At 34.5% G+C, this 13143-nt stretch overlaps 1 protein-coding gene across 1 annotated transcript in view; it reads right to left on the reverse strand.

Annotated features, from left to right (window-relative positions):
- Positions 1-1413: 1413 nt before the first annotated feature.
- LOC144371243 (axin interactor, dorsalization-associated protein-like) overlaps positions 1414-13143 on the reverse strand; it is a 38394-nt gene continuing 26664 nt past the window's right edge. Inside the window, exons 7-9 of the mRNA XM_078033656.1 lie at positions 4105-4227; positions 2355-2477; positions 1414-1550 (exon numbers count right to left, since the gene is read on the reverse strand). Of these exons, the coding sequence (XP_077889782.1) occupies positions 1429-1550; positions 2355-2477; positions 4105-4227 (368 nt within the window). The 3' untranslated portion in view covers positions 1414-1428. The remainder of the gene's footprint in view (positions 1551-2354; positions 2478-4104; positions 4228-13143) is intronic.

The following is a 13143-nucleotide window of genomic DNA, read 5'->3' on the forward strand; positions in this document are numbered from 1 at the left end:
CCCACAATCCTCCTGCTCTTGAGGCTGATTGGCTGGGTTGCGTGGGAAGAGCCAAAGAAGTCACCCAATGAGCAGCTCCCTGGAAGAGCCAATCAGCTAGATGTTGCTGGGGCCGCTGTGAGCCAATCATCAGCTGGCAGTCTGAAGGGCAGGGAAACAGCCCAATGAACATCACTGCAGAGGAGCCAATCAGCTAGATGTTGCTGGGGCCACTGTGAGCCAATCATCAGCTGGCAGTATGAAGCTTGCTGGCAACTGGAAGTTTGCTGGGGCCCCTTTGGCTGTGGCTCTCAACACATACTCATCACTTTATAAAGACAAGGTATGCAGGTTTTAAGGTTTCACAATCAGTTGTCAGAAAAACAGCAGTTGTTCCTAAAGTATCTCATTAGCATCTGACTCAATTGTTTAGATGACATGATTTAGAAGACGTAAACCCACCCCAAAATTTGTAATTATTCTGAGAGAGATGGTTTTAATGTTAACCCTAGAATCATTAATGTTAACCCTAGAAACAATAGCAATGTGATGTAGAACAACTAATCAACATGACTAAAAATGTGCTCACTTTCAGAAAAACAATCTGGTCATCTGGAAAAAAAAATCACAGCTACAATCTGGGGAACACTCCCATATAGGATATTGATCTGATCAAGGCACACTATTTCTAAGTAGAACTATCAGATGAGGGTGAATTTAGGCCAGCTCTAAGGAACAGCCTATAAGACAGACCATAACTAATCCAATTTCCTTTCAAAGCAATCTGGTACTATCCTACCCACTTCAATTCAAAAGTTTGAAGTTAATTCAAATCAAAAGACCATATTGGAGCAAAAGTGAGCAAATGTGTAAATCCTAGCACATTCTTATTGCTGTATTAAGTTTGAAGATGAGCATACCTACCACAGCTGTATTGTGCCAGGAAGCAGGGTAGGAACAGTGGTAAATTAGGAAATAGACTATTAATTGCACAATTAATAGGAAAGTAAAAACAAGTTTCAAAATCTACAATAAACCTGTATCCAAAGGAGTCATAACAATGAGGTGCTGGACTTTAGTTCTGTGGTACAGCTTTGCAATGGACTCACTGGCCTATAGGTACGGCTCACTTCCTGCCTCCTGAAGGATGAATATGCTACACAGAGCTTTGATGGTTTCTACTGAGTGGTAAAATTCACAGAAATTAGACATTACTCATGTCAGAATCATTCCTTGTGCAAAGTTTGATGTAGATGAAGATAAAGTGGTTTCTTGGTCAATAACTGCAATTTCTTTTAAAGTCAGTGGGTTTCTTGTATCTGTAACCACAATAGATTTAAAATACTTTGATGATTGATCTACTCCAATGTTACATTCTCGATAAGAGGGACTAAGAAGAAACATGAACTAGTAACCATTAGAACAGTATGAATCCTATATGTATATCACTTACAGTTCTATTACAGTTGGCCCAGGTTTAATCTCATCCATCTCCATGAAAGCAAAACATTTGGTGCTGGTAAACCTTTTTGTAAGCTTGTAGTGTTTGAATTCAAAGAAGATAGCTGCACCTAAGGAATTAAAACAAACAACATAAGCCAGAGACCACACATTTCTTATGTGTCACCAGAAGCCTATGATTTTACAAAGTAACGTGTCAAACAGTCTGATGACACAACTGTTGATAACTCACTGTGGCTGTCACTCCAAGCTCTGGTACTAGCATGTCTGAGTGACATTTCTCCATATCATTTAATTCTACAAAGTACAACAAAATTGTATAGCAAGAATGTAAGTTATGTACACAGAATCATAAACTACCAAAGAATATAAAATATTAAATACCACAAGAAAAACAGAAGTTACTTAAGTATCAGCAGTACCTATAAAAATGGTTTCAATAAGCACCTATATTAGATAGAATAGAAATTTAAGAGTTCCTTTAAAAAAAATTCTACCTTATATCATTTCTCTCCCTCCTGAAACAACCACGCCCAGATTGTCCTTTCCATATTCTTACAAACTAACTGCCAGTTATACTATCTTTTTACCCAATGCATCTTATTGAAAGAAAAAAAATAATTTAACTGTTAGAAAGTAATCATTAGGTTCCTAAAAGGACTTAAGGTAATTATTAGGGAACCTGCTTCCTTAACTCTGTATTATGAGAAAAACTTCCCTATCAAATAATATTTAACCACATTATTACACAACTAGATAATGCAACTGCTAATTCTCATATTTTAAAAAAATTGATTTGACTTTAAGTCAATATTCATAACTATGTGACATAAGATCTTGTGTTAAGTACACTATGAACACAAACCCAGATAAGTACTGTGTCCTTAAGAAGTCAGTAACTGATAATTACAAACCTTTGGTTAATTTTTCAATATGCTTCTGGAGCTCAATGTCCACATTAAAATGAACATATGTATCTTCTTTTCTTGAAGCCACAGGAGTATCTTGCACAGGAGTTAAATCTATGCCATTCAGATCTGGAGAAAAGTTTCTGCTTATGAGCATTCACATATACAGACGGAAAATATAGAAACTGCAAAGGTTACAGTTCCTAAAGAGGCATGGAAAGAGCTGAGAGGAGATTCTCAGGTTAAGAGATTCCTATTTGGTGTGAGCAAGTATGTGACAGTTGTTGAAATTCATGGGGTATGTGGAGAGAAATGAATATAGACTGGATAGGAGACCTCATGAAGGGGACAAGGAAGCCTTTACATGGCCAAGTGGACAAAACTTGATCTTCATAGTGAAGTGGTAAAAAGAACAAACATGTTTTTCTTAGGGAATAGCCCACTATATTTTTCTATGCAAAAAAAAAATCTGGAGTATTTAATTTGCCACAATGGAGCTCTGCCACCAATTTCTAACTTTGATCAAGTATGACTTATTTAGAAAAGCCTTTAAACCTAACCTTATCATAATTTCCCTGTTAAGAACCAAAAATGGATGAGAACAGCCAACAAAAACCCTTTTGTTAATGAATAATTTTTCATATATATTATCTAAATTCTGGTTATACTGTTTACAACATACCCTGAATTTACAACAACCAGATGGTACGTTATATATACTTTTAATTTTCTGGTTTTTAAAATCTCAGTTTAGTCAAATGCAACATGGACTCATTTAATAACTCCTCAGTGTTTATGTGTTATTCATTTATGTGTCTCAAAAAGCTCAAAAACAATTTAGTACATTTAATAATTAAAAAATATTTACATAAAAATATTTCAGTTTAACATATGCAAAGGTAATTTAACATTTACAACATCATTAAATATTTTTGTGTTTTAAGTATACTTTCTGAATGAGTATGCAGTTTTACAAATGGCCTATCAAACAATGTAAATATTTTCCAGTATACTATATATTTGATAACTGGTAACATCGGAATTTAAAAGTGTACCAGTATTAGTGCTGTGGATTCTGTTCTTTAAATAAATGTTTTTCTTTGTGGTCAATTGATAAAAGTTCCTCCATTTAATTTCAGCACCAATCTGTTCCTTTGGTGCAAAACTATAGATTAAAATAAGCCGTTTGTACTAACTATAGTTATTTCTGTAAAATGGTATAATTTATTCCTTAATCACATCATCATCCCACGGGATTGCTTTCAGGGCATGGATGTTATGGACGCACCCTACTTCCCTGTCCCCTGATTTTCATCTGCCTCTGTAGGACTCACCTAAGTAGATACCTCAGTAGCACAGGAAGAAGAAGGGGTTGAAGCAGGAGAGATGGGAAAACAGGACATTGGGCTTTGTAGAGAGAAATGAATATAGACTGGGTAGGAGAAGGTGAGGGGTGCTATTGTTAATCTACATCCTGAAGGCTGTAGCTGCTTTTAAGGACAATGTGTATGTTTAGTCTGCACGTTAGATGGAATCTGAAGAGCAAAAATCTATACAAACTCAAAAGCAAAAGTGAGTGTATAAGTAGGAAATATTTTTTGTAAGTCTTTCGAACTATGTTCTGTTATGATCTCTTCTAGGATTTTGCCTCATTATAGAATGCATTAAAGTAAGTTGTCACATATACAAGATCATCCCCTGTCAAAAACTTTGTCCCATATGAGAAAAAACATAATGCAATTTGCCAGTTATTTACCCTTTACACTAACTGTAATATAGGGATCGATGCACTGTCCAGCGTCTTTCAGACCAATTTTCTCAATTCTGATAGTGAGTAATGTCATTCCCGGTTCTGATGGCAACCTTGGTAATAAAGTACCTGGCAACAGAGAAACCTCAATAAAAGTTAGCTCCACCAATAATGCAGAGTAAATACTTTGACAAACAGAAGATATAGCCTACCTCTTAGGAACTAGCTAGGCATTATGTATTTTTATTTCCAAAATTCATGAACATCTGATGTTATACATTTTTAGAAAAATATTTAAATTTACACATAATATATCTGCATTTCCCAACCATACAATCACCTTTAAGCAGAAATAATAATTTCTATAATAATAGTATATAGTATGTATAATAAAAGTATGTTAAAAACATCACTTGAGGAAGCCCAATGATACCTAATAGTATAATATGCTCACATAATATTTATATTCAATATGTACTTCTATATTATATTCAGCATCTTAATATGAAGTGGTAGAACAAAGACAAGAAAAGCTTTTAAAATACTTGTTATACTGTTCTAAAGTCTGAGACATTTAATATCACAGTTGATCAATACATTCTTCTCTTTAGTTACTCCTAATAAAGAAAATAATTTACAATTTGATATTTATGTTTTAATTTAACTATATAGTCTAACTTCTATTCTTCATTCTATTTTGTATGATTTATTCCCTCAGAAATTAGTACTATACAGACTGACATATAAAATGGCCATTTGTATAACTGAACATTTTTTCCAAAACCAACTAAAATTTTTAAAACTAAAACCCACCCAGAACAACATGACAACATTCACCCACCAAGAACATATGAAGGAAGAAATCAACTGTTCAGTATGTTCCCTTTTTTGAAACTACCAATAGAGAACAGATGCAAATAAGCTGATTTTAATCAAGTATGTATACAGAACCTCAAAATACACTTAACAAAAGATTTTGGTTGATGTTTTTCAAGTTTCTATTCAACAATGTGTTATGCTACTTTTAATGATGAGTTATTTGAAATACATGAAATAATCAACACACTACATTTGAAAATACACATTTGATTGATGGCAAATGTGGCTTGAGGAAATTTTGGGAGGTGATGGGAATGTTCTGAACTTGTATAGTGATGGCAGATGCAAAACTCTATAGAGGTGTCAAAAATCGATGAATTTTATACTTACAGAAGGGAAATGTTATGAAATGCAAATTGTACCTCAACAGTGCTGTTAAAAATGTATTACTTTCTAATTTAAACAAATATGAAGACAATACAGACAAATGCAATAATAGGAAGGCCTGGAGGCTGCATTCCACTGTTGCATTAACAAACCTAAATGGGCTCAGGCTGATATCATTAAATATATACATAATACCTTTTATGCATCTTCTTTGATTGACAAATGAGGGTACTTTTAGAAGAGGGGCTTGTACCTGGACATCTGGGATGAACTTCAGAAAGTTAAGAAACACTTCTGAAATTTTATGAAAAATGTGAATATGTATACATTTATATTTATATATATATATACATACATATTCATATGTATGTATATCATATATGAATTTTTCTGCAGAAAAGTTCATTCTATTATGTAGTACATGGCTGTATAAATATGCTACAGTTTATGTACACATTCTTGTGTTGATAGACATTTGAATTACTTCAAGTGTTTGGATATAGTTAACAGGCTATTATAAATACTCTTCTAACATCTTCTAGTGCCCATAAGCACCCATTTCTGAAACAGGGGAATCACTAAGTCACCTGGCATGTTACCTCCATACCTACTATGTAATGACAATCCATTTCCCAAGGTGGTTGTGCCAACTTTTATTCCTAGCCCAAGTGCAGTAGTGTTCCCATTGCTCCACATCCTCACTAGGTACTGTTTTCTCAGATTCTTCATGTTAGCCAATTTTGGTATAAAGAGATCAATCATTTTAATTTGCATTCCTCTGAAGATTAATAAGGTTGAGCACCTTTTAGAATAAATCAAATGTATGATTTCTTCTTTTCTGAAGTGTGTTCAATTATTTTGCTCGATTTTCTATTGAGATGTCTATCTTATTGAGCTGTAGGAGGTCTCTATTATTTTGCTGGACAAATGTTTTACAAATAGCTTCTTAGTAGTTTTCCTTTATAAAGACTTTTTGTTGAAGTAGAGCATATACATTTTAAAATGCACAAATTGTTAGTACAGTTTGCTGAACTTCCACAAAGTGAATACACCTGTATAACTAGTATCAGATCTAGGAAAGATATGATCAGCCTCCTGGGAGTGTCCTTCCCCCCACCCTATCCAATTCACTCTTCCAAAAGATAGCAACCATTGCTAACTTCTAACACCAAGTGTTAGTTTTGAATGTTAAGAATGACTTTTCTCTGCCATGGTGTCTTCTGATTATGATAAATACTTACTGCTAGTAATATTCAAATTTCTTAATATCTTCCTTTACAATCAGTGCTTTTTATGTCATATTTAAGAAAACTTACCCCACTCCAAAATCATAAAGGTATTATCTTGAAAGCATAGTTTTGCCATTCACACTTAATTCTATATGTCACATAGAATTATTGACTACGGTGTATAGTAGGAGCTTTAATTTTATTCAATTTCACATAAATACTCAATTGTCTCAGCACTACTCATTAAAAAGACTGACATTTTCCACCACTGATCTGCAGTCCCACCTCAATCCTAAATCATGTGGCAATCACTTTCTGAGTTTTTTATTCTGTCTTACTGGACTGTTTATCCTCTTACCACTAATACAGTATCTTAATTCTACAGCTGTATAAAAGGTCCAGGAACTGCAATAAAAATTCAGATGAGTTTCAGAAAGAGTCTATCTTTATAAACTGCTTCTTCTAATTTATGAACTAGTATATATCTTTACATTTTAAAAATCATAACAATTATTTAATAGAATTTTATTTGACCTAAAAGCCTTCAGAAATAAAGACCTACAGATCCAGGGAAAACTCCTGTTTTTTTGTTTATGTTCCATGAAAAATGCATGGCCATGTAGAAATGACTGGAAAAGGGGGTAATGGTAAAAGGCTGCCAGGGTCCCAGCAAGCCCTGTCTGGTCAGATTCTTCTTGGCCTCTCTGTATAGCTTTCTTTCCTTCTGGACCTAAGGCAGGTCCTGTCTGGAATGAGGGTTTGTAAGGGAGGGGTAAGGGAGGGTAGGGGGACAGTAAGGGAATAGCAGGGAGGGAATGAAAGAGAAAGAAAAAGAGAGAGAGAGCGCTTTCTAGGTTTTATGACTGGCTTTGGGAGAGAAGGGTGAATGGACAGGAGGGCAGGAGGAGAGCAGAGGCTTTGCTGCTGAGGTTGCTTTTGGGATTCCAATCTCCTTTAGTTAGAAGTTCTCAGCAGGCCAAAACCTTACCCTTTGGGCTATCATATTCTGATCTGACCCTGCCCACCTTCCCCCTCTCTCTCTCCCTCCTCCTCCCTTTCTCCTTTTAAGAAGGGAATGTGTAGATCTTTCCATCTTCTAAGATCTTCTTTGATTTCTCTCTTTAGGGTTCTGTAGTTTTCATTGTATAGATCTTTGACTTCTTTCATTGATTCTCAAGTATCATTTTTTTTGAGGTTATTGTGAATGGAGTAGTTTTCCTCATTTCCTTCTCAGAGGCTTTGTCACTGATATACAGAAATGCCTTTGATTTATGGGTATTGATTTATATCCTGCTCCTTTGCTGAATTCATTTACTATTTCTGGAAAGATCGACCTTGCTCTTGGATAGGCAGAATTAATATTATCAAAATGACCATACTACCAAAAGTGCTATATAGATTTAATGCAATTCCAATCAAAATCTCAATGGCATTCCTCATAGAAATAGAAAAAGCAATCATGAAATTCATCTGGAAAAATAAGAGACCAAGAATAGCTAAAGAAATCCTTAGCAGGAAGAGTGAAGCAGGGAGTATTGCTATATGAGACCTTAAACTATACTACACAGAAATAGTAACAAAAACAGCATGGTTTCAGCACTAAAACAGACTGGTAGGCCAATGGTACAGAATAGAGGACACAGAGACTAACCCACAAAATTACAATCATCTTATTTTAGACAAAGGTGCCAAAAACATGCACTGGAGAAAAGATAGCATTTTCAACAAATGGTGCTGGGAAAACTGGAAATCCATATGCAACAAAATGAAATTAAACTCATAACTCTCACCATACACAAAACTTAACTCAAAATGGATCAAGGACCTAGGAATTAAGCCAGAGACTCTTCGTCTAATAGAAGAAAAAAGTAGGCCCTAAACTTCATCATGTGGGTTAGACCACAACTTCCTTAATAAGACCCCTATGGCACAAGAATTAAAACCAGGAATCAATAAATGGGATGGATTCAAACTAAAAAAGTTTTTTTGTCAGCAAAAGAAAACAATCCGTGAGGTGAACAGAGAGCCTACATCCTGGGAGAAAATTTTTACCCCTCACACATCAGATAGAGCACTAATCTCTAGGGTATATAAAGAACTCAAAAGCTAAGCACTGAAAAAACAAGTAACCCAATCAAAAAATGGGCCAAGGACTTGAACAAACACTTCTCAGAAGAGGATATACAATCAATCAACAAATGTATGAAAAAATTTTCAACATCTCTAGCAATCAGAGAAATGCAAATCAAAACTAAGATACAACTCCAGTCAGAATGGCAGCTATTATGAAGACAAACAACAATAAGTATTGGAGAGTATGTGGGGAAAAAGGCACACTCATACATTGCTGGTGGGACTGCAAATTGGTGCAGCCAATCTGGAAAGCAGTATGGAGATTCTTTGAAAATCTGGGAATGGAACCACCATTTGACCAAGCTATTCCTCTCCTTGGACTATACCCAAAGGACTTAAAAACAACATACTACAGGGACATAGCCACATCAATGTTTATAGCAGCACAATTCACAATAGCTAAACTGTGGAGCCAACCTACATGCCCTTAAGTGGATGAATGGATTTTAAAAAATGTGGCATATATACACTATGAACGTTTTTAAAAGAGAATAAAATCATGGCATTTGCAGGTAAATGGATGGCATTGGAGAAGATAATGCTAAGTGAAGTTAGTCAATCCCCCAAAAACAAATGTCAAATGTTTTCTCTGATATAAGGAGGCTGACTCATAATAGGGTAGGGAGGAGCAGCATGGGATGAATAGATGGATTCTAGATAGGGAAGAGGGGAGTGAGGGAAAGGAAGGAGGCAGGGGATTAGCCTCCTAATGAATGTGATGGACACCATTATCCAAAGAACATGTCTGAAGACACAAATTGGGTGTCAACCTACTTTATATAGAGAAATACGAAAAATTGTGGTATATATGTGTAATAAGAATTGTAATGCAAACAAAACCAAGTACATGAATAACGTGAATTGGCGTGAACATACTTTATACAAAGATAAAAAAATTGTGCTCTATATGTGTAATAAGAATTGTCCATTGTCGTGTATTAAAAAAAATAAAATCAATAAAAGAAAAAGAAGGGAATGGGGAGTGGGTAGGGAAAAACTGTGGAATGAACCCAAACTAACTTTCCAATGCACATATGTGAATACACTATAATGAAACTCATCATTTTGAATATCTATAAGATACTAATTTTAAAAAATGTAAATAAATAGATCAGTAAAGTGGATGAAAGGGAACAGTGGGAGGGAGGATGAGGAGGGTGAAGGGACTGAACTGGAGCAAATTATATTCCATGCATTTATAATTAGTCCAAATGAATCTAATGTCAAGAATAACTATTATGAACAAATGAAAAAAAGAATAATGACTTCACTGTTTTTATAAAATGCATTCTCATAAACAATTCAATTGAGAGAAATGAAAAAAGTAAAAGAGAATGTATAATTCAACATCTCACAAACCATAACAATTATTAAGTCACTCTTCCATCTTTTTCTCTAATTTCAAGATGGCTCCAGTTTCATTTTCTTTTGATATTCTTTTATTTTTTCAACAAAGGTTTATTTTCTACATAAAATTCTTATATTTCTTTTGTTGAATTTATAATAAGGTCCTTGATATTATTTAATACTATTATAAATATTATAATAGTTCATTTTCTAAGCAACTATTACTTGTTTGAGATAGAATTGATTTGTCTGTACAGATTTTATATCCAGGAACTGCATTATCTTATTAATGAGTTATGAATAGGTTTTTGCATATATTCTCTATATATTCATAAATATGCAAATAAAGAACATCCCCCCTTTTATATTTCATTTTCTTGTCCTAGTGCAGTAGCTAGGGCTTCCAAAACAATGCTGATGAAAAGAAGTAATAGATAATCTTGTTTTGTTCAAATTCATCATTAAATGATTTTGGGCTGTAAATGTCATGTAGCCATGTTTTATCAAGTTAAGGATGTTTTTCTGTTCTTTGCCAAGAATTGTTTAAAATCAAGGCTGTATTTCAAATTTAACTGAAAACTTTTTCTGCATTGTTGACAACTTTATGAAATCTTTCCCCTTAATCTGCTAATGTGAACTACCTTGATAAATTCTGCTAACAATAATTTGAAAAATCACTCATTAGTTCAGGGAGATTTTCTGAATTATTTTCCACAGCATCCTATGTTTATTCAGTCAATCTTCATTTGGCAGTTACATTATTTCTATTTTTTTATCATTATAAAAAACACCTAAACAGAGAATCTTGTGTATATGCATATGTTTTCCCCTCTTTTTCCTGTATTTTGGGGGTGCATCTTCAGAGTAAATTCTCAGGAATGGGATTGCTAAGGAAAAAATATGTACTTATATGTTATTAGAGAATGCTCAATTCCCCTCCAAAGGAACTGTACCATTTTTCTATTCCCACCAGTGATTAATAAGTATCTATTTCCCCTAAGACTCTCCAACAGTAGCTTTAATTTATGTTTTTATTAAAAATAAAGTTGAGTATCTTTTTATATGTTTAACGGGTATTTTTAAAATGTGTGTGTGTGTGTGTGTGTGTGTGTGTGTGTGTGCACGCTCACGCGCTTGCTCATATTGTCTGTTCCTCTCATGTATTCTGCTTTGGTTATTACAATTAAAATTTTTCTTTATACATTAAGAATGTTGGGTTGGGATGTAGCTCAGTGGCAAAGTGTCTGCCTTGCATTTGCAAAATCCTGGAATCGAACCCCAGTTCTAAAAAAGACAAAAAAGAACCCACCCCACCCCACCCCCAAAAACCCCCAAGAATGTTACCTCTTTTATGTATTACCTCTTTACTACCTGTTTTGACATTCAAAAGATGACTGCTTTACAACTTTCAAAAAGTCTTTTTGATGTTAAGATTATTTTTTGCCAAGTTGATATTAAACTTGTTGTTACTTTGGGGTGAGTCAATTTTATAAGCTGTCATTATCTAGATCTTTTAGTTGAAATGGTAGGGCTGATGCTACATTCCTTACCAACAATCTTTTTGCCTGAGACTACACAGTAAGGTTTAATGTAATCATTATGCTTCAGATAATTTAATATGGAGGCAGTGATTTCAAGTCTGAATTTCTTGTTTAATTCAAGGTAGAATGTCAAACATTGTGTTCCATAATGAAGGAAGCTGACTGTAATTAAGATCATAGATTACATAGAAAGGTGCCTATTTAAGGTGTTTCAGAATGCTCTATGATGTGCTCTCTCTACATGGTCAACTCCTACATACTCAGTGAGTCCTAAATCTTGCCAGATTTATTGAACTCCCTCAGCCCTCCTTTTTTGCCAACCTACGACATTGGTGCACATCTCTAATCATAATCATGTGCTTTTGGCTCTGTCTTGCTGACTACACAATAAGCATCCTGAAAGGTGTGGGAACTGTTCCTTTTGTGGTATGCACAAGGAATAAACAGATCTTTGTTGAAGAAATATTTTATTGAATGAATGAATGAATTTCCAGTTCTAGAGGTTATCATGCTCTAGTAAACAAATGGCTAGAGAATCTATATCAATGAGTGAAGAAATAATAAACATAAAAGAAGATCAAATACTAGAATAATACCATACCATCTATAGCTCCCAGGTAGATGAAAAAGGGTGCATGTTTTTGCATCAAAGATAGAACCATGATAGTTGTAAATTGAGCCAATGCATTAAAAGGAAGATTTCTAAGTGAAGAATTAACATATCCAATTACATAGTGTAATATGAGAACAAGTCAACTACATTCATAAAATTCGAAGACTAACAAGGATAAGAAAGAAATCACTACACACAATCCAGTGTAAACTGTGCTATTCCAGCTAGATCATCTGCTCTCATATCTAGAGCAAAGATCAGAAGAAATGTTCTTCCACATGGAACTGCTATGTAAATAAGAAATAGCTAACACTTGTGAGTATTTGTGTTGTGCCACATACTATCCTACTCCTCTCATCTAATCCTCACAACAATAGTTTAGTTCTATTTTTCAGAGGTGAAAAGTGAGGCATAGAAAAACAAATTATCCATAATCACACAGCAGTTTGGCTACAGAGTCCATGCTTTTAACCATCATGTCTCATTTTAACATTTTTATTTTAATTGTCCCTAAAGCCTTAAAAGGAACTGCAGGAGAACCTCCCTATCTCAAGCTTCTGCAAAGTTCCTTTTGCCATGTAAACATAACAGTCACAGGTTCCCAGGATTAGAATATAGACATTTTTGTGAGGCCACTATTTGTGCCTCATACTTTTAAATATGGAAAACTCTAAATGGCTACAGCTGTCCAAACCAAGTTTTCAATAACATCCCAGGGATGTTATTGAGCTGTCACTAAGAACTCCCAAGTAAGGGATTGATTAAAAAATAGTAACATTTGAACTTTGTACACTGAGCAGTGCACATTCACAGGAATGGACAGAGACTGAGTAGCCCAGATAGCAATATGATAGGTCTTTAACACTCATATAGCAGTGAGCAGCAGGACTGTGTTCATTTGGTTAATTCCACTTTCAGTTTTTACTGCAAGACAAAGGAAGCCATTGGTAGCTGGTGAGCCCCAAGTTGTACTGAA

Source organism: Ictidomys tridecemlineatus, chromosome 16, assembly GCF_052094955.1.
Source record: "Ictidomys tridecemlineatus isolate mIctTri1 chromosome 16, mIctTri1.hap1, whole genome shotgun sequence".
In the NCBI taxonomy this organism is placed as follows: domain Eukaryota; kingdom Metazoa; phylum Chordata; class Mammalia; order Rodentia; family Sciuridae; genus Ictidomys; species Ictidomys tridecemlineatus.